The 18,139-nt window shown below is 43.5% G+C and overlaps 2 protein-coding genes across 2 annotated transcripts in view; one reads left to right on the top strand and one right to left on the bottom strand.

Moving 5' to 3' along the window:
• LOC104625972 (fibronectin type-III domain-containing protein 3a-like) overlaps positions 1 to 10,553 on the top strand; it is a 29,941-nt gene extending 19,388 nt beyond the window's left edge. The window contains exons 12-25 of the mRNA XM_010293758.1: positions 1 to 119; positions 368 to 454; positions 764 to 902; positions 1,482 to 1,550; positions 1,763 to 1,881; positions 1,984 to 2,089; positions 2,741 to 2,916; positions 3,742 to 3,855; positions 4,332 to 4,481; positions 4,825 to 5,105; positions 5,819 to 6,031; positions 6,456 to 6,622; positions 7,614 to 7,735; positions 8,557 to 10,553. The exon at positions 1 to 119 is cut by the window's left edge and continues 68 nt beyond it. Of these exons, the coding sequence (XP_010292060.1) occupies positions 1 to 119; positions 368 to 454; positions 764 to 902; positions 1,482 to 1,550; positions 1,763 to 1,881; positions 1,984 to 2,089; positions 2,741 to 2,916; positions 3,742 to 3,855; positions 4,332 to 4,481; positions 4,825 to 5,105; positions 5,819 to 6,031; positions 6,456 to 6,622; positions 7,614 to 7,735; positions 8,557 to 8,874 (2,180 nt within the window). The 3' untranslated portion in view covers positions 8,875 to 10,553. The remainder of the gene's footprint in view (positions 120 to 367; positions 455 to 763; positions 903 to 1,481; positions 1,551 to 1,762; positions 1,882 to 1,983; positions 2,090 to 2,740; positions 2,917 to 3,741; positions 3,856 to 4,331; positions 4,482 to 4,824; positions 5,106 to 5,818; positions 6,032 to 6,455; positions 6,623 to 7,613; positions 7,736 to 8,556) is intronic.
• Positions 10,554 to 12,212: 1,659 nt separating this feature from the next.
• LOC104625973 (growth hormone secretagogue receptor type 1-like) lies at positions 12,213 to 14,547 on the bottom strand. Its single transcript, XM_010293759.1, has 3 exons — positions 13,628 to 14,547; positions 13,348 to 13,574; positions 12,213 to 12,520 (listed from the first exon to the last, which is right to left on the bottom strand). Exons 1-3 carry the CDS (start codon positions 14,545 to 14,547, stop codon positions 12,213 to 12,215), a joined length of 1,455 nt encoding a protein of 484 aa, XP_010292061.1.
• Between the last annotated feature and the right edge of the window lie 3,592 nt (positions 14,548 to 18,139).

Below are 18,139 nucleotides of genomic sequence, written 5' to 3' on the forward strand. Positions count from 1 at the left end.
CGCCCCCAGCGCTCGTTGAAGCAGGAGTGACCTGGCTGTCAGTAAAGTGGAGCCCGCCTAATGGAGTGTCTTCAGATGACTCTCTCACTTACAGTTTAGACATGGAAGAAGAAGGTTCTGTAAGTGCTGGGTTCTGTTATACGTGTAAAAGCTTGATACGCAGTAGCGCTTAAATAAAAAAAATCACTCTGTATTTTACTTTCAAATAAACTGCTGCAAAGTACTGCAGCAGTTGGCAAGTATTGCATGTATTCGTGAAACAAAGATGAAGTTCAGGCTAAAACCAAAATGGATCGATCTGATCTGGTTTTTGTTTTATTGTGGAAAATTAGTGACTGCATGTGTTGTTATTTTCCCACCTTTACAGGGTTATGGTTTCCAACCACAGTACAATGGAGATGAACTCTCGTGCACTTTAAGAAATCTTAGGAGGAGTACATCCTATAAGTTTAGGGTTTGTACTATATTTTGTTTCTAATTTAATCATGACTGTATGCTTTTCTGGAGTTTTAGCATTTTCATACAGCTAAGACACTTTCTATGGAGACAGCAGAAAATTACCTGCAGTACTTTTGCTATTGTAATAGGTTTTGTTGGAATCGTAATACGAGTCAGATTTTTTGGCCCTGGCTAATTTTGTTTTCTTTTAAATTGTTGTCTTTTCTTGGGGTTTTGGTGGGGTTGTTTTCATGGAAGAATTTTGTAAATCAGCAGGATATTACTTGTCATTAAATGAAGTATTTATTATATATTCCTGAAACAGCTCTTTGCCTACAACAGTGAAGGAAAAAGTAGCCCTAGTGAGGTGGTAGAACACAGCACCAATCCTGACAAACCTGGAGCACCGAGTAAACCAACTGTAAAGGGCAAGATCCATTCGCACAGTGTGAAGGTTACGTGGGGTAGGTTACCTTTCATTACCGCTATGTTTGAGTGCTGCTTATGTACGTACAGTTGCTCAGTAATGCAGATTGAAAACAGAGGTGACTCAGGCTAATTATTTGTCTCTGCAGATACCGTTATTGCAGAAGAAATGCTTAGCATTAGCAAAAAAATTGCAACTCGGCTTTTTTGGGGGCTGTAGTACTCAAGTAATGTTTTTCCTTATTCATTTTAGAGAAGCAGTCAATGCTGTTGTAAGAGCCTCACTTGTAATAGCCTCTGGATTTACTGTGATGCTTAAAGAATTTTCATGTGCCCTTAAAAAAAAAAAAAAAAAAGAGGTGATACCTGAGATTGGCAGTATTTTCCTAGTTGCTGCTCTTCCTGGCATAGTCACGATTAATAATAGAAAAAAGCTATTGTTCTAGAAGATGTACTGGGGATATATAAGTATGCTGTTTTCTGTTCCTGCTTGAATTCAGTTTTCTACTTGAATATATTTTACAACGAATGAATGTGTTCTCTGAAAAAGCTGGTACAAAATAATGTATTGTTTTCAAATCTTCCACAACTTATTTTAAGATGTTGATTTCTTTCAGACCCACCCAAAGATGATGGAGGATCAGACATTTCTAAATACTTTTTGGAAATGGCAGAAACGTCAGTTGGTAAGCAATCATCTTTAGGTACTAATTCAGCTTGTGTGCTAGTTCAGTGTGCTGATTCACATGTATATTGTGTTGCATGTGTTCTCTGCATAATTGGTCATTCAAATTTGATTCTTTGGCTTGACTATCTTCTTAATAATGGTGGGAGAGACTTTTCAAGGTTGATTTTTGTGAAAGTTTTGTAGTGTCGAGTATTTTCTGTCTTTCCTCAGGAAGTAAATGGGACACCATATACAGTGGTTCCCAGAGAGAACATGTATGTGATCATCTCAAGCCTGGCACTTCATACAGAATGAGAGTTTATTGTGTCAGTAAAGGTGGTGAAAGCCAGGTGAGAGAAATGAGAATAAAATTGCTTCTGAAAACCATTTCTATCTATGTGTTAGTGAAAAGTTTTGTGTTTCCACTCTAAAATACTGTGTGTTACTGCTAGGCTTCTGATGTTATGACTGTTACAACATCAGCTGTTCCTCCTGGACCGTGTCATGCTCCATGCCTGGCAGGCAAAGCTAAGCCCAAGGAAATCACTTTACAGTGGGGTAAGCTCCAGTGTTTCTGAGCAAAATACTTTCCTGATTTTTTTAAACATCACAACACAAGTGAAAAATCTGTAGCGCTGTTTGGAGTGGGGGGATGGATGGATGGATGGATGGATGGATGGATGGATGGATGGATGGATGGATGGAGTCAGTCTGTGTCCTTACTTGTTTGGGTTTTTATAATACCACCACGGCTTGATAACCACCTCGGATTTGGTGATGCATGCATGGGCAACGATGTGGTGAGACTTAAGCAGACATAAATGTCTTCCAGTGAGAAAGCTTGCTGGCTGCCTCACTGCTGACACGCTTGGCAATTTAAAAATCAACCCTCCTTTTCTTTATCTCAGTAAAGGAGATAACCAAAAAGTAATGAAGATACACACTTTTTGTGAAGCAAATATGTGGAAAATATCTGAAAAAAACCTGATGAAGGCTATCTTAAACTAAACTATCGGTATCCGGGGTGGGGGAAAGCAAGTTTCATAATGTGTTTCTGCTCAGATATGCGATAAAAGCCTGCACTCTAACTTTTAGAATTCATCTGACAAGTTAGAGCTAGAGAAGGCTGATTAGAAACTATTTAAAAGAAAAAGTGCTTTTGTGAAATTAATAGGGGGGGGAAAAAAATATTTCTCTTTATTTCATTAGGCCCACCATCTGTAGACGGAGGTTCCGACATTACAGAATATATTATAGAGATGGCAAACTCTGAACAAGATGAACGCAGACAAGTGTATCAGGGTCCAGCATCTGAACATGTAGTAAACAATCTACTTCCAGGGAGAACATACTGCTTCTGGATACGTGCAGCAAATAAAGTTGGGGTAACCACTGTGCTAACGAGATCAAATGATTTTTTTTTTCCACACAATGGAATAGTAATGATACTATTGTCTTACAAGCGTGATTGTATTTTGTAGCTTCTGTGTTCTGTCGTAGTTCTGTTGAAGGAGCAGAATTTCTTACAGCATAAAAAAAAAAAAAATCTAAAAGATTCAATAAATTAGGGCTGAAGGAAGGACTGAAAGTCCCTGATTGAGGGGATGTTCACTGTGTGTTACGTTTCTGTTGTTGTTTACTGGATTACCACCGGTACCTAAGGTAACTGGTCCAAAGTTAGTGCTAGACATTCTCTTACTACTACTAGTCATTGACTGCAGTGTAAATGCTACATTTCTGGCTGTGAATAGCCACTTCCAGTTTGTGCCTTAAGAAATTGCCTTACATTTTACAGTTAGCATGGACTCTGCAGATTGGTGGTGTGGGAATAGTTTTGTGTAGAGGGGTGTGTTCAAATAATGCCAGGTTTGAAAAAGGTTGAGATAAACGTTGATTGCATAAAAGTCTGTCTGAAATGGTACCTGGCTGCTTCTGGAAGCCAGATCCTGAGTACAGGGGAAGGAGGAGTTACAAAACCGTAGCAGTGGGAATTAGTGGGAGGATTACAGATATCCTGTAGGCACAGGGCCAGTTTATAGAGTAAACTACCTGAAAGGAATTTTAAACAGTGCTGTGAAACTAAACACTGAACTGCTATTTATTTCTCTATCATGTTAAAAATAATTTGTTTTCTTCAGCTCGTACATTTGCATATCAGTTTTTTTGCTCTACGGCTGTTGCTGTAGTCATGCAATTGTATTTTCTTGCAGTTTGGCCCTCACTCTGACAAAGCAGAGATCTCTACTGCTCCAGGACCCCCTGATCAATGTTGCAAACCCCTAATAACTTGTAAAAGTGCAACTTGTGTTGTAATTTCATGGGAGGTAGGTTTTAATGATTTTTCAGTAATACACAAATTAAAACTTGGCTTTCAGAATAGTGACACATGTATGATACACAGAAATGGAAGAAACAACAGGTGTTGAGGTGGAATATTTTAAGCACATTTCTTTATAGAAATGTATAGAGATACACATTGGTTTTGTAAATTTTGTCAGCTGTGAATGTCCATCTTAGCTGAATAAATTGGGTGATGTTTAATCCTCCTTATGGTAACTAATATAATATACTTAGTTTCATCCAAGTCTGGTCTGAACTGTGATGGTGTTACAGCCACACATCTAGATGGAAACCTTTGAACAAGCTGAACTTAAAATCATGCCCTTGGCTGTGGTGGAAAAGACCTCTGGTTTCTACCCCAGTGCTTCTGTTTCAATGTCCGTTCAGCGTAACAAGAGATCACACTTGCATGGGGAACGTGTGTGTGTGCTGAAGGAAGATTTATCACTTAAACCCACAGAGTCCTGCGTGCAATGGTGCAGAAATCAGTGAATACAGACTGGACTGGGGACAGGTGGAAGGATCGATGCATATCATTTACACTGGCCCTTGCCAGAGCTATGAAGTAAAAGGTCTCACGCCTGCAACCACATATTATTGCAGAGTCCAGGTATGAAAAGCCTTTTGTTATGTGTTGGTAAGCAAATGAGCAAGTACGTACAGTTTGAAGAAAAGCTAGAGATGAATTATGTAATCACCTACTAATGCAAGGTACTTGGTAAAAATGCTTTTCCTTCTCCCCCAGTCCCTCCTAACTACACGTTTCTAGAAATGAAATTTAGCTCTACTGTTGCATTAAATACCAGACATTTTATCATAGTTACATTTTATTTGGGAGATTTTCCATTCTCTTCCAGATTGCTTTTAATAACATGCAAAAGGAAGCATGATAGATGTGACTGTCCGGTCAGAAAAATGTAGATTCAGGAAACAATGCGTGGTCTCTCTTTCAGGCTGTGAATGTCGCTGGAGTTGGGCTGTTCGGTGAGACTGGTGTGGTGACAACCCCTGCGTCGGTGCCTGCAGCAGTGTCAGTACTGCATTTACTTGAAGAAGATCAAATGGAAATTTCTCTTCCTTTATCAACGTGCCTTGCAATTCAATGGGAAGAACCTTGTTGTCATGGGTCAGAGATCACTGGATATAACATAGAATATGGAGAAAAGCAGCTTGTAACCGTTGGAAGAAATACAAGCCATGTTCTTGAGAATCTGCTGCCTGACACTCTGTACAGGTAATAATAATTGTTTTACTCTGAAACCACAGCTGTAGGATTTTCAGTCAATAGCTTTGAGGGTAATGTTTTAAAATTCTAGAGGAGTTTTTTTTTATTCGGCTTACAGACTATTTGCCTAATTCACTCTGCAACTCGGGCGGGGGGGGAATTGTCATGTCTGGAATTAAACCATGATGCTTTGGTGGCAAGAGTTAAGATTGCTGTGTTAATCTTCACATTCTGTCCCACAGCCGAGGCTTTATTCTAATTTTTCTGGGTTTAGAGTTTTTTATTGTGAAAGCAACACATATAATGGGATGATCAGTGCCTCACCAAAAGAGGATGAATGTACAGAGAAGAGCAGAATAGCTGTTCCTGTGTTGCATGCTTAGGCTTGGGTTAAAGCTTAGTTCAGATTCAGATTATGGATCTTCAGTGTCAGCGGGAGGCAAGCAGTTCAGGTGAACATGGAGGACCTGGGCGCTTGTTCACTGAACAGAATAAACCTGAACAATACTGAGAAACACTGGAGCTTCATTATGTTGAAACCAGTGTAATTATGTTGACTTGTTTTGAAGTAGATTATTTTTATAGTTAATTTGTAACTGCATTTTAATTGCTTTATTGTTTGTGGTTAGATTCTTTACAAATTTTAACTCGTGCTTTATTAGCGAGCATTTGTTCAGGACCTCAGCAAATTAACTATATAGCTGCTCTTCTCACTTTTCTAGAATTAGAATACAGGCCATAAACAGCTTTGGAGTTGGTCCTTTCAGTCATTCCATTAAAGCCAAAACGAAACCACTACCTCCTGACCCTCCTCATCTTGAATGTGTGGTCTTCAGCTACCAGAGCCTTAAACTTAAATGGGGTGAAGGTCCTAGCAGAGCTTTAATTACCAACCCTACACAGTTCAACTTGCAGATGGAGGACAGGTTTGGCAGGTAAGATAATCAGAACATTAAGGATGCTGTTGCTTTACAACTTCGTATCGAGCTTTTAAGACACTTTAAGTATTCTCACTTTTGTTTGCACTAGTAAGTCATTTGGGCATCCCAAAGTTTGCCCCTCAGTTTGCATTTTTGCATCCAATCTATCAACCAGAAATGCTGTTAATAGCTGTTGCACCAGTGTTTACTTGTAAACAGTAAATACTATTTACTATTTAAATAGTAATACCTTACCATCTTCCTACATTGTCTTTTTTTAGGCACATGGGGGTTGACAGCTGTTCTTTAACTTGAAGTTACAGCGTGTCTAGTATATACAAGGGTTATGAGTTTGGTCATGTAGTGTCAGTGGTAGCCTGTGTGTGGCTGTAGCTCGAGTAATACCAATTTGTGTATATTCTGTTCTTTCTTCTAACAGGTTTGTTACTGTTTATAATGGTCCTTGTCATACATACAAGGTACAGCGACTCAGTGAATCCACTACGTACTATTTTAAAATCCAGGCATATAATGATGCTGGAGAGGGACAGTTTTCTGAAGTTTACGCTTTCACTACAACTAAGTCTCCACCTGCATCTCTTAAAGGTGAGCTTACACTGCACTAGAAACTTCTGCAAGCCATTTACATACTAGACTGAACGCTACAACCTGGCTCTTCCCAGCCCAGCGTCTTTCCAGGGCCCTTGTGCGACAGAGAACAGAAACTAGCTGTGATGGGCTTTATCTTGGTATAAGAAGGGCTCTACTGGTGTAGGACCAGTGTGTGGCCATCTCCTACACTGTAGCTCTTCCACCCCTGACAGTGAGGATTTCTTCTACCCTTTTCCAAGTGTAAAGTCATTTTTCAGGGTTGTCTATCACTTTATATAAGTTACAACAGCACGTAGGCAAATGAGAACACAAAGAATTCCACTGACCTTTGCTTTCTAATATGAACATTAAAGATTGCCATTAGAGAAAGTCATTCTGAAGATCAGGATGCTGACTGCCTGCAGGAAAATTACGTTGACTCAACCATGTTTATACCATGTAATTTCAGCTCTGGAAATACATGGCCATAAAAGCTGTTTTCTCTAGTGATTTGAAAGTGCTTGCTCATCTCTACAAGCATTAGATGTCAGAAGCTCATCTTGTCAAGTTGAAAAGACAGACAAGTGTAACCTACAAATATTACAATGATCATTTTTTAAGCTTATGTCATGAAATATAGCAAAGAAAAAGAAAGAATGAAACAAATCTCAGTTGCTTAAATTATTTGAATGACTGTTACCTCTACATCGTTAACAAATACACTGGAAAAACCTTAAGCTTTTAGATTTACACTGCCCAGTCACTTGCACTGGAACTGAAACATTTTAAATGGAAAACGTACAAAAGCAAAGCATACTCTAAGCCAGGGTGAGAAAACTTCCTTGTTGTGACTGAAAGCAGTGCTCGTTTGCTACATTAAACTATGAAAACGAGTCACTGTAGTAACTGGTGATTTTGCCCCTTTTCTTCTGATGGGAAAAACAAGAACTTTTGTAGAGACCATTGTTCTCTTTTTCTAAAATGCCAACAAATCACTTTTTTCTAGCACCCAAAGCAAATCAGCTGGAAGAAAACACGTATGAAATCACATGGGAACCTTTACAGCCGATGAAAGGGGATTCCATTGTTTACATCCTTCAGCTTGCTGCTGGGAGAGAGTTTGATCAGGTACCTTTTATTTTACATAATGAACTTGAGGGTTTTTTTACTTTGAAGAATTATTGCAAAAAAAGGTGTCTATATTTGAAGGTTCAAATTCTGTTTGGTGATGCTTAGCAGCAGGGCTACTTCTCATTTCGGCAAGAGACTCGATTCACAAGCCTGACTCCCAGGGCGCTTCGTTCAACGTCCCAGTCGGTTCCTGTCAAGGAGGCTTTAAGTTTGTGATGGGTGGGGACAGCTTCCAGTATAGGGTCCTGCTGCTCTGCCTCCTCATGGCATCGAAGGTTGCCACACACTGAAGATCATAAAGGTCCATTTCCTTGTTGACCCTTTGCTTGTGCTATAAAAGCAAATGACTGTGAAGGCGGGCTTGAGAGCCACTGGGGGAGTTCCTTCTCTAGAAGTGGGTTAACACTGTTTAACCCTGTTTTCCCAGCATTTCCCTTGGCTCTTTTGATTCTTAAATCTTAACGGTTTGTGGCACCACTGTCTTCATTAGGTGTAGACAGCACTTGCCCAGCGTTTGTAGATGAGCTGTATGGAACAATAGTTGTGCAGAACGATTATTTTTTTTTTTTTTTTTCTGAGCTTCACAATCCAGGTCTGTCAGTGTGGGGCATAGCAGGAAGCTTTGGAGTATTCACAGGAAAATGAATCGTAAATTCTTCAGAAATAAAAGCAGAGATTTTATTAAGTGGGCTGGAAGAGAACAACTTCAGGCAGTGTCCAGCGCCGCACGTGCTCGTAAGGCAGAATGGAAGGTAGCATGTGCTGTTTGTAAGATGAATCCCATGTGAAGTGGTTCTCTCTCTTATTCTTCTGCCTAGGTATACAAGGGACCAGAGACTTCCTTCCGTCTCTCAAGCTTGCAGACAAACTGTGAATATCGGATCAGAGTCTGCGCTGGCCGTCAGTCCCAAGACTCTGCAGGATCACAAGAACTGTATGGACCTTACAGTCCCAGTACAGTGTTCTCATCTCAGAAACAGGAGCTGGTTCCACCATGTGCCGATTTGACGACGGAGTTGGCAGAGACTAAGAAGACGTTACGTGAAGAGCGCTTCATTGCTATTGTTCTTCTCTGTGGATTTGCAGTGGTTGCTATTTTATTTGCTGTTGTTATTCAGTACTTTGTAATCAAGTAGATGAGAGCCTGTTCAGTACTCAGCTTTTTGTACAGAAGCTATTTCGGGTATTTATGGTTAGTTCTAATTAAAATCCTAGCTGGAAATGTATAGTTACATGCATTTCCACTTTTGCTGCTGGCTATCAGTGAGGCTGGGGTGGCAGATCCTTTCCAAATACTGAACACAGATTTCTTGTAGAAAGGGTAATCCTGGGTCCTCTGTAATCAGGGTTAGCTGTTAATAAAACAGCAAAAAAACTGCCTTATCGTGCACGCTGGTGCCTGTGCACACTCTTCCTCTCTGTCCGAACTCCAAGTGGGGCCCTTTGGCCAGTTAGAGAAGGCATTGATAGAGCAAGTCCTTTCCGAGTACAACTAAGCAGTGGTAGTCGATCCGTAACGTTTAATCAGGTATTGTTGTAGTTTGGTATACATGAAATACAGCAGCACAAATGCTTAAGCTTAGAGCAGTACTGTATTGCAAAACATTACTAGAGCATACCACATTTAATATACTGTAGAAGGAGAGCAGAATATTGACTTTGACTTAGCGATATTACTACTTTACAGTTATTTTAATATTTCGGATTCAGTAATAATCATTTCAAGTGTTAAAGTAGAGGGTGCCAGCATTTTTAGAATTCTAATCAAAATGCTAGACAAAAGGTTAGCAGGACATAATGTACATACAGCAAAGGTGTCCGTACGTAACGTTGCAGAAAAGGCCCCTTTTGTATTGTACATTTCTGAATGAAATGCTTTCTGCTGTTGGTGAGCAGCTGTTGGCCCAATCCACATTTCACTCTCAGTGCCTGAGAGAAAAGTAATTTCCTGTGCTTCTGATTAAATCTCTGCAGTGTTTTCAGAAAAGCACAGGTATTGTCTTTAAGGAGAAAGAGTGCATTTATGATAAATGTTACGCTATTTGGCTCAAACTGAGCAAATGTTTTTGTACTATTATTAACCTAAAAATAAAAAGTTGAAACTGCTTTTGGATGCCCTTCTAACTTAATCTGAATTATCAAATTGTACATGAAAACTCTTTTTAGATAACATTTGTACAATGTTTTAAATGACTTGCTATCCCAGTGGTAGCAGCTTCACATTCCATTGCTTTCTAGATGGGAATGTTCAGCCTGCTATGAACTTTTCTGAAACTCGTCCTGTTTGTCTGGGGGGTGTTTTTTGTGGACACTGTGCACTACATATGACCGTTCTTGTTAAATCTGCTTGCGAATATCTAAAGATGAGTCTGACAGCTGTCGTCTTTATATCAGATATTTTGAAAGGTGGGACTCACAGATTCCAGACGTGTTTCAGAATGGGTCTTCCTAACAGCATTTGGAATATGCCATAGAAAGGTAGATTTAGCCTATTTTTGCAAAGACTACGGCTACACTTTATACACATCAGAGCGATGCACTTGTACGTGGAATGTTGGATGTGATAGTGCTACAGGCTAAGCATTTCCAGTAGTTGATCACTTTAAGGGTCTTTCTCCTATGGCAGTTGATGAATAATGTTGCGTTAGAGTTTGAGGCATTGTGTTGTATTTCAGATGTGGAAAACCTAAATTATGACATAGTATCGCTTAATACTCTTAAAAGTAGATTTATGGTGCAATCTGAAATTAATCTTTTCAAAATGTACTCTTCATTTTGTACTCTATTTATTTTGATTAAAAGTCCTGGAAAAATGTATGTTTGAATGTATTGTTCTACTTGTAGCAGAACTTTAAGTTAATCATTTATTACATCATAGAAATCTCTCTCCCTCAAGTGTTGGAAAGAGTTTTATACAGATATTAGTCTTTAGTTTGCAGAAGAGTTTACAATCTGTCTTTATTTCTCTTCATAGTCTACTTTTAGCAAATAAGACTGCCTTCAGCAAATCTCTATTGCCAAAGGGTTATTTCTTTAACTCTTAGAACGAAGTTTGTAGAGGTTTATTTGGCAATAATATTTCTGATGATTTTAAAAGATAAATTAGGATTGCAGAGTAAATACTAACAAGTCATGACTCCTAAAAAGTGAAAGAAAGTTCTTTTGTAATTGCCACAAAATAGTAATGTTTCCAGAAAATAGCCGTGAAAGCCTGCCGCAATACAGATTTTACATCAGCTGTTATCCATTCCAGAACGATATACCTTAGTGGCATTAATGTATTAGGTATCTTCAGTTTTCTTGTATTGTAATTTTGAGGTATCTCAAACTTATGTTAAAGCTGCCATGCCTTGTATTACTAAATTGTAACTATCAAATAGATAATATATTTAATACAGCCAATAAATAATACAAATGTATTCAAATTTGACTACAGGGATGTGTGTGGTTTTGTGGATTTTCATCTTACTCAGGAACAGTCATTTGTGTAGTACGTAATTTAAGCTGAAGAAACATGTTTGGCATTGTTACTCCATGTCATTAAGAGCTGTCTTAAAACCTTTCTGGAAGAAAAGTTATTTGTGGGAACCTTAGTGCAACACTGTCCTCTTCTTTTCCAAGAGCTGTGTCTGCCTGGGGACCGAGCAGTGCGATTTCTTGAGCTCTTTTACAGGGTTTTGGGGCAGGCCCTGAACTGGTGATCTGGACTCAGTGTTTGCCCATTGACAAACAAGGGATCTGGGCAAATGCCTTCTGCTCTTGCTTCCCTCCCCAGCCATCGCCCAGGTGTAGCTTGTCCCTGGTCAGTTCAGATGAGCTCTAAAGGCGAGAAGGGTTTCTTGCCATAGAGCTTAGCAGTGATGGGGTCTGACTTTGCGGAAAGCTGGGTACAATTTGAATGAAGAACAAGATAAAAGGCTGAAAATGAGGGCAGCAACTCGAGAGACCTGAAGGGTGAGCACTAAATCGATCTTTTGGAAGAAGGCAGTGCTTTTGTAGATCCACAAAATGAGTAATTGCTTATTTTCCTTCCAAGTAGATGCTTGCAGATGGTGTTTCTTAGGCTCACTTGCTGAGAGCAAGCAGCTGGCCTGGCTTTAACCTCCACTTTCTCTCTCTTGGCTTCTGTGGGAGGAAAGTACCTTGAATTATGTTTCACAGGTCTGTGATTAACAAAACATCTGGTCCTCAAAAACTGAGACAAATCCCTCCCAGGAGCTTTGTGGACAGTTAAACCTGACAATGTGGCTGGTAAGTCCACTGAGGAGAAGAGCCATGCCTGCCCTGTGCCTGCCCCTCAGTGCTGGAACAATGGGAAGTGACTCCAGCCTTCCTAAAACGATCCAAACCTATCTCTGGAAACACATAGTGAGAGGTAAGCCAAAAGAACAGAGTTAATACTTGTTCCAGGCTCTATGTGCATCGTCTACCTGAGTTTTAACCCAGAAAACAGTTGGCAAAATTAAGATTTAAGTCAATGCTGAACAGTTGACGTGAAAGAACCAAGTTCTGTACCTTCAAAAGAAACCTTTTTACCCCTGGTCAGGCTCCTGCAGTTCCGAGTTCGTTTGTGGTGCAAGATTTTGCTCATCGCTTCCCTGTACTTGTGTGACAGGATGTTGTAAAGTATGGGGTTTATGGAAGCCCCAAGGTAGAAGAGAAGCATGGCGATGAGGTTGAAGTACTGCGTGAGGTCATACAGGATGATTTCAGTCTGGGCGAAGAGGAGTCGGCCAATGTGGAAGGGGAGCCAACACAGCACAAAGGCAAAGACAACGACAGCTAGAGAGGAAGAGAGCACACTTCAGTCTCGAGCAGTGTTTGTTCTGCCTCTTTAAACTACTTAAGGACGGAGACATGAGCTTGCTAAATTAACCCAGCAAGGACAAGACCTCCCGCCTTTCCCAGCTACTTTTGTGCTGTGGTTACTGGTAATCTCAAGCAATAAGGACTTAATGGTTGCACACAAAATTAATTGCAATTAAAACTGGGTTGTCTACACCCATGTTGTCCAGTGAAGATAAAAGAAAAGCACCTTCTTGCAAAGCACCCTTTATTTAAATGAAGGGCTGCTGCCTGCTCTTGGCCTGAAAACCTGAGTGGCTGCTGGCATCCTGCAGTGGGTCCCAGCTGGCATGGGACAAGGATCATGTTCAAGTAAGCCCAGGCAGGTGGGTTGTTGCCATCCTCGGCAAAGCCATAGTCGCCCAGCTTGAGAAATTTTGCAGGGGAAATGGCTTTAAAACCTTTCCTTGCCACAGCAGGGGAAGTGCCTGCTCAGGTTTTAAATCACAGGATTTTCTGATTTCTTTAATCTGGCAGGGTCAGAGGTCAGGGGGGAGAGGAAAGTGATCTCAAAACAAAAAGCCATGCTGATCTGCTTCCCTGACATGCAGTAAGATCCCTAGCCTGAATACCATGCCATCAGGGACTCCCCTTCTTACCAGAAAAATCCAGGAACACAAATTAAGTGTAAATCCATTGATTTTAAATCTGTGTAACTCTGTGTGTTTTGTCCCTCCTTTCCACCATCCCCTGCACCGCTGTACGCCCCGTGGGGGTGATGAAAGAGGGCAGCTCTTCAGATTGGGTTTCTAACCCGCTCTTACCCAGCATTTTGACAGTCTGCCTGTGGGACCTTCTTCTGCTCGCAGCCTGGCAGCCCGGCAGCCGCTGCCCACTCCGCCTCAGCTTTCTGCAGATCAGTCCGTAGAGCAGAGTCAAGCAGAGCATTGGCAGGAAGAAATAAATGGTGGAGACCCAGGTCATCGTCTCGAGCAGCCCCGTGCGGGCCACGCGCTCGATGGGCCTGCACTCCCGGCTCTCCTGGGACAGGCTGCCGTTATGGTGTTCCACTCCAAAGAGGAAGAGGATGGGGCCGGCAGTCACAGCTTTCTGCAGATCAGTCCGTAGAGCAGAGTCAAGCAGAGCATTGGCAGGAAGAAATAAATGGTGGAGACCCAGGTCATCGTCTCGAGCAGCCCCGTGCGGGCCACGCGCTCGATGGGCCTGCACTCCCGGCTCTCCTGGGACAGGCTGCCGTTATGGTGTTCCACTCCAAAGAGGAAGAGGATGGGGCCGGCAGTCAGGAGGGAGCAGCCCCACAGCACCAGGATGACCCGTTTCACCCGGCACTTGGTGATGGTTGCTTTGGCTTTCAGGGGAAAGCATATGGCAAAGTACCTCTCCACGCTCACTGTGGTGATGTGCAGGATGGTGCAGTATGTGCATGTTTCGCTCAGGTAAATGAAGAACTTGCAGAGAAAATCCCCAAATATGTAGGGCTTGTACTTCCAAAGGCGGTAGAGGTCGGAAGGCAGGCCAAGGAAAATCAGTGTGTCTGACAGCGCCATGCTGGACAGGTACATGTTCACTGTCGTCCTCATCTCCTGCGAGCGTCTGAAAATGACGATCGTTATCAAATTCCCAGAGACTCCCAAGAAAAACAGGATGATGGAAATTATAGTGACGGGCACCAAAATATGGATGTCAAACAAAGAAAAAGACTGATCTTCAGAGGAGTCTGTGCTATTTCTGAAATAGCTGTGATTTGAGATGGAGCCCATGTCTAGTTTCAAAGCCAAGGGCAGGGCTGGCTTCGTCTTCCCCTTTGATGGAAACCTGATTTGTGGCAAGAGCGAGGCATGTTTCAAAGTGAGTGTCCAAGCACCAATCATCCACACAACGATTCTTACTTGATCAGTTAAAAAATTAAAATTATGTTTGTAACCATTTAGCTGGTGAAGCTGAATACCTGGGTGCTGATTAGTCCGTTTTACGAGAAGCGAAGGAATATTAGATTCACGCATCCCGCATTCACCAGGCACAACCTTTTAAAAATAATATTGACCATTATAAAACAATATTTACCGTGACGATATTTACCCTTAGCTTCCCAGTGTTTGGAAAAGGGCCATTTTTTACATTTCCTGTGAATCCCACTAAGTGTGTAGAGCCGGGTCCAGTGGCAGGGCTCTGAATTGATTGCAGGGGATCGCAAAGGGACGCAGTCCCCCCGACAGGAACCGGATGGGAACAGCCTCTCTGATGCGCTCAGCGGTTTGCCAGATCCTTCCAGCACCTTCCAGGGCCAGGAGTGGAAATCTTTAGGCTGAGAAGTTTCCTCAAGGCTCTGCCGAGGAGCAGGGAGGCTCACAGGCAGTCACGGCGCCTGGCGGTGCTTCACCTGCAGGATGGCTTTCCTGCCGCCAGTGACAACGATGCTGTTGTGCCGGGAGGTTCCCAGGATGCCGGAGTTCCCCGGCACGCAGCACAATTTCTGAGGAAATCGGCTGGGGCTGCTTGACTTTTTGCATCCGTCTCCCGTGCTGCCTATTCTGCGCTCATCCATCTTCCTCCTTTCCACCTACACATCGCTAATGATGCTGCACTAAATACGCACCCCCACCCTGCTTTTCTCCTTACCCTGCAAAAAGTGCCTGCAGTTACCAGGTAGGGTAGAACAGTTCTTTGATACTGGAAATTTAATTACCCCATTTGGGCCAGTTACATAATTTTCCATCATTCTGTGTTTACTTAGGGCCTTTCCCACTTGAGCTCCTCCCCAGCATATGCCGCCGAGTGAGAAATTTCTACTGACAGTGCTTTAATGACTTTATTAAGATAGGATGGGAAAGCCTTTATTTGAACATCAGTCTTCAAAATGAGACAGTCCGACACTTAGCCCTGATTTACTTTCCACTTCAGAAAAGATCAGAGACAACGAGCTGGAAAGCGCCATGGTGGGGGAGGCGAGGGGTAAAGGGGCCAGCGCTAGGGAAAATGCAAGGGAAGGCTCCGGGAAGCTGGAGGTTAACTGCACGCCGCCGGGAAGAGCAGGGACACTCAGCACCTGAGAGGCTGAGTACGCTGCCCAGCTCAACAGTAGGATGTGTCCAGCCACAGTCCTCAGAAATTCCTCCATGACCCGGGAACTGGGGTGCTGGCAGAAGTGAGCGGGCTACCCGGTACAAAATAAACCTCCCCCGTTCTCCTCAGAGCTCTGCTCTTTGCAGTTTTTCTTGTCTGAGGACCGTTCAAAAGCCAGCATTTTGTAGAGCCACATAATGTGGGATTTGGGTTTGAAAGGTCAGTGCTGAACACAGTCACTGTGTTGTGTTGACAGATCCCTGGTTGTAACATTAGGGAGATTTCTGCTGCCATTTCCAAGAGCTAGAAGCGCTGGCCGTGGATTTTTTTCAAGAGATTTAGGCACCTGAACACCTCAAAAAAAGAAAAGCTCTCTGGGTGCCAAGGCTTTACTTTGCCGCACCTTAAACACCTCTACAAAATCTGCCTAAGAAGAAATCCCCAATACTTCACTCTGTTGGTGATTTAAATGGCGCACCCTGAGCGGAGCTAAGCCCTGGCTGGCGCATGCACGCACAGGCTGAACAGTGTGTGGCTGTCATCCCTATTTCTTCGAGCAGATCGCTCCCAGCTGGGAGACGTTGCCTTTGATGAATGTCCCCGGTTCGGCCGTGGCAGGCGGAGGAGTCAGCGCTCAGCCTGGCCATGCCGTGACCCAGTTTCCTGTTTTCTAATGCTGAAAGAAATCCCAGTGTCTGGGCAGAGAGGAAGGGTGACTACTCTTTCATTCGGCCGATGCACGGTTCCCGCAGCCAGCTGAACGCAGGCATTCACAGCACGGCCGTGCCCCAGAGGGCTGGCAGTGGGGAGGAAACTTTCACGGCCAGGCAGACCCACTCCAGCTCAGCTGCCCGCACAGAAGGCATTTGTGGCCTCAGGGACAAGTGTCTTCCCTGTGGAAACTGGCTCTACGTGTTGTCTCCACGCCACTGGTTTCCAGGCAGAAACCCTGCAAGTAGCCGCAGCTCTTGGGTGTGCTGCTCAGCCTGGAGAGTCACCTCTGTGCAGCAGGGTTGGCGGGGAAGGCAATCACAGCACGGACAGGAGCCCTGCAGGGGCAGAAGGGTCTCTGGCTGCTCCTGGGGGTAAACCCAGAGCCCATTGGCACTATGAAGTATCTTTTTTCTTTACTGCATCGGGAATAAATGGCAGTGATGGCAGACGGCCCGATGATGCCAAGTTTCAGCCTGATCCACAGCCTGCATCCCATCCAGGGTGGAAGAGCTGCCCTCCCCCTCTTCCCTGAAACAAGGGGAAAAAAGTGGGTTTTGTTTGTTGTCTAAGGTCAGTGTCTGGAATTCATCCTCCGTTCCCTCCTCGCAGGATGTTTTTGTGTAATATCCTATGACTCATGAAAGTCAAATGACTTGGACTATAACGCTAGAGTGCTTCCAGCCAAAGAGCCTCAGCAGAGGCATGCCGGCCGCCTGCACCTCCAGCGCTGGCATGTGCTGGATGCCGGTTTTCCAGCTCCTGCAGCTGCCGCCACAGCCATGGGGCTGCCTCTGCCCCTCGTCAAGCTGAGTCTGGCACTCCCTGTGACCAGCAAACCTGCGGCGTGGGGGGCCAGCTGCCAGCCGCCAGCTCAGTACAGACGTATGGAGGCCAAGACAGATTTGAACTTCGCATTTACACCTAGGCACGTCGAGTGTATGGCTTCCAGGTGTTAAACATCATCCTTGGTACAGGTGAGAAGCAGAGAGAGAGTCTTGCTGCTGCTGGAATGTTTTGCAATGCGTTACAGGCATGGATCGGAGGGATGACAAGTTAACAGCTGTTTATTTCTTCTTGCTCTCAAAGGAGGTTGGCTTCTCTTCCCTGTTACATCAGCTGGTCTAGTGCGGATATCGCATCTTCCTCCAGACCTTGCTTCGTTTGGACATCACGGCTAATGACAACACTATTGCAACTTCTTCTGGCATGCTGCTAATCCCCGTTTGACAAAATCACAAGAGAACAATTTTTTTTGTTCTGTTTTGCCTCAGGAAGCAAGAGAAACTTTTGATGAGACTTGCATGGGATGTATGTAGAGATCCTTTGCTGCTAGGAAAACAAGCTTTAAAAGTCCTGCTGCCAGGACTCTCCTTTTTCTTTAATCCTGGGAATGCTGACAATTTAAAAAGCGGCCATCAAAGTCGTCAATGAAGAGGCATAACCTTCTGCTTCATCACTGGGCAAACGGCTGGCGTTAGACTGTTCTGCAGCGAGGGGGGGCAGGGGCCGATTCCCTGATCCCATCAGCCGTGGTCTGTGCCCTCACGTTATCACTTTGTCTCCACAAATATTTTTATTAAAAAGAATTTCTGCGTCGCAGAAATGTAGATTTTTAAAAACAAAAAGCAAGACGAAAGCCCTGCCTAACCCAAGACCGGGCTGACCTGCGGAGGGGGCTCAGGGGCTCACTTCACGGACCGTGAGGCCTGTGCCTCCCCACCCCACTGAAAGCCCCGTGGCAGTTAAAGGCCTTCACGGCTTGTTTGCTCTGGCGCAGAAAGGCGGAGCGGCAACATCTGCGCCGTACGAGCTGCCGCC

The sequence above is a fragment of the Phaethon lepturus genome, unplaced genomic scaffold (genome assembly GCF_000687285.1).
Source record: "Phaethon lepturus isolate BGI_N335 unplaced genomic scaffold, ASM68728v1 scaffold49898, whole genome shotgun sequence".
Taxonomy (NCBI): domain Eukaryota; kingdom Metazoa; phylum Chordata; class Aves; order Phaethontiformes; family Phaethontidae; genus Phaethon; species Phaethon lepturus.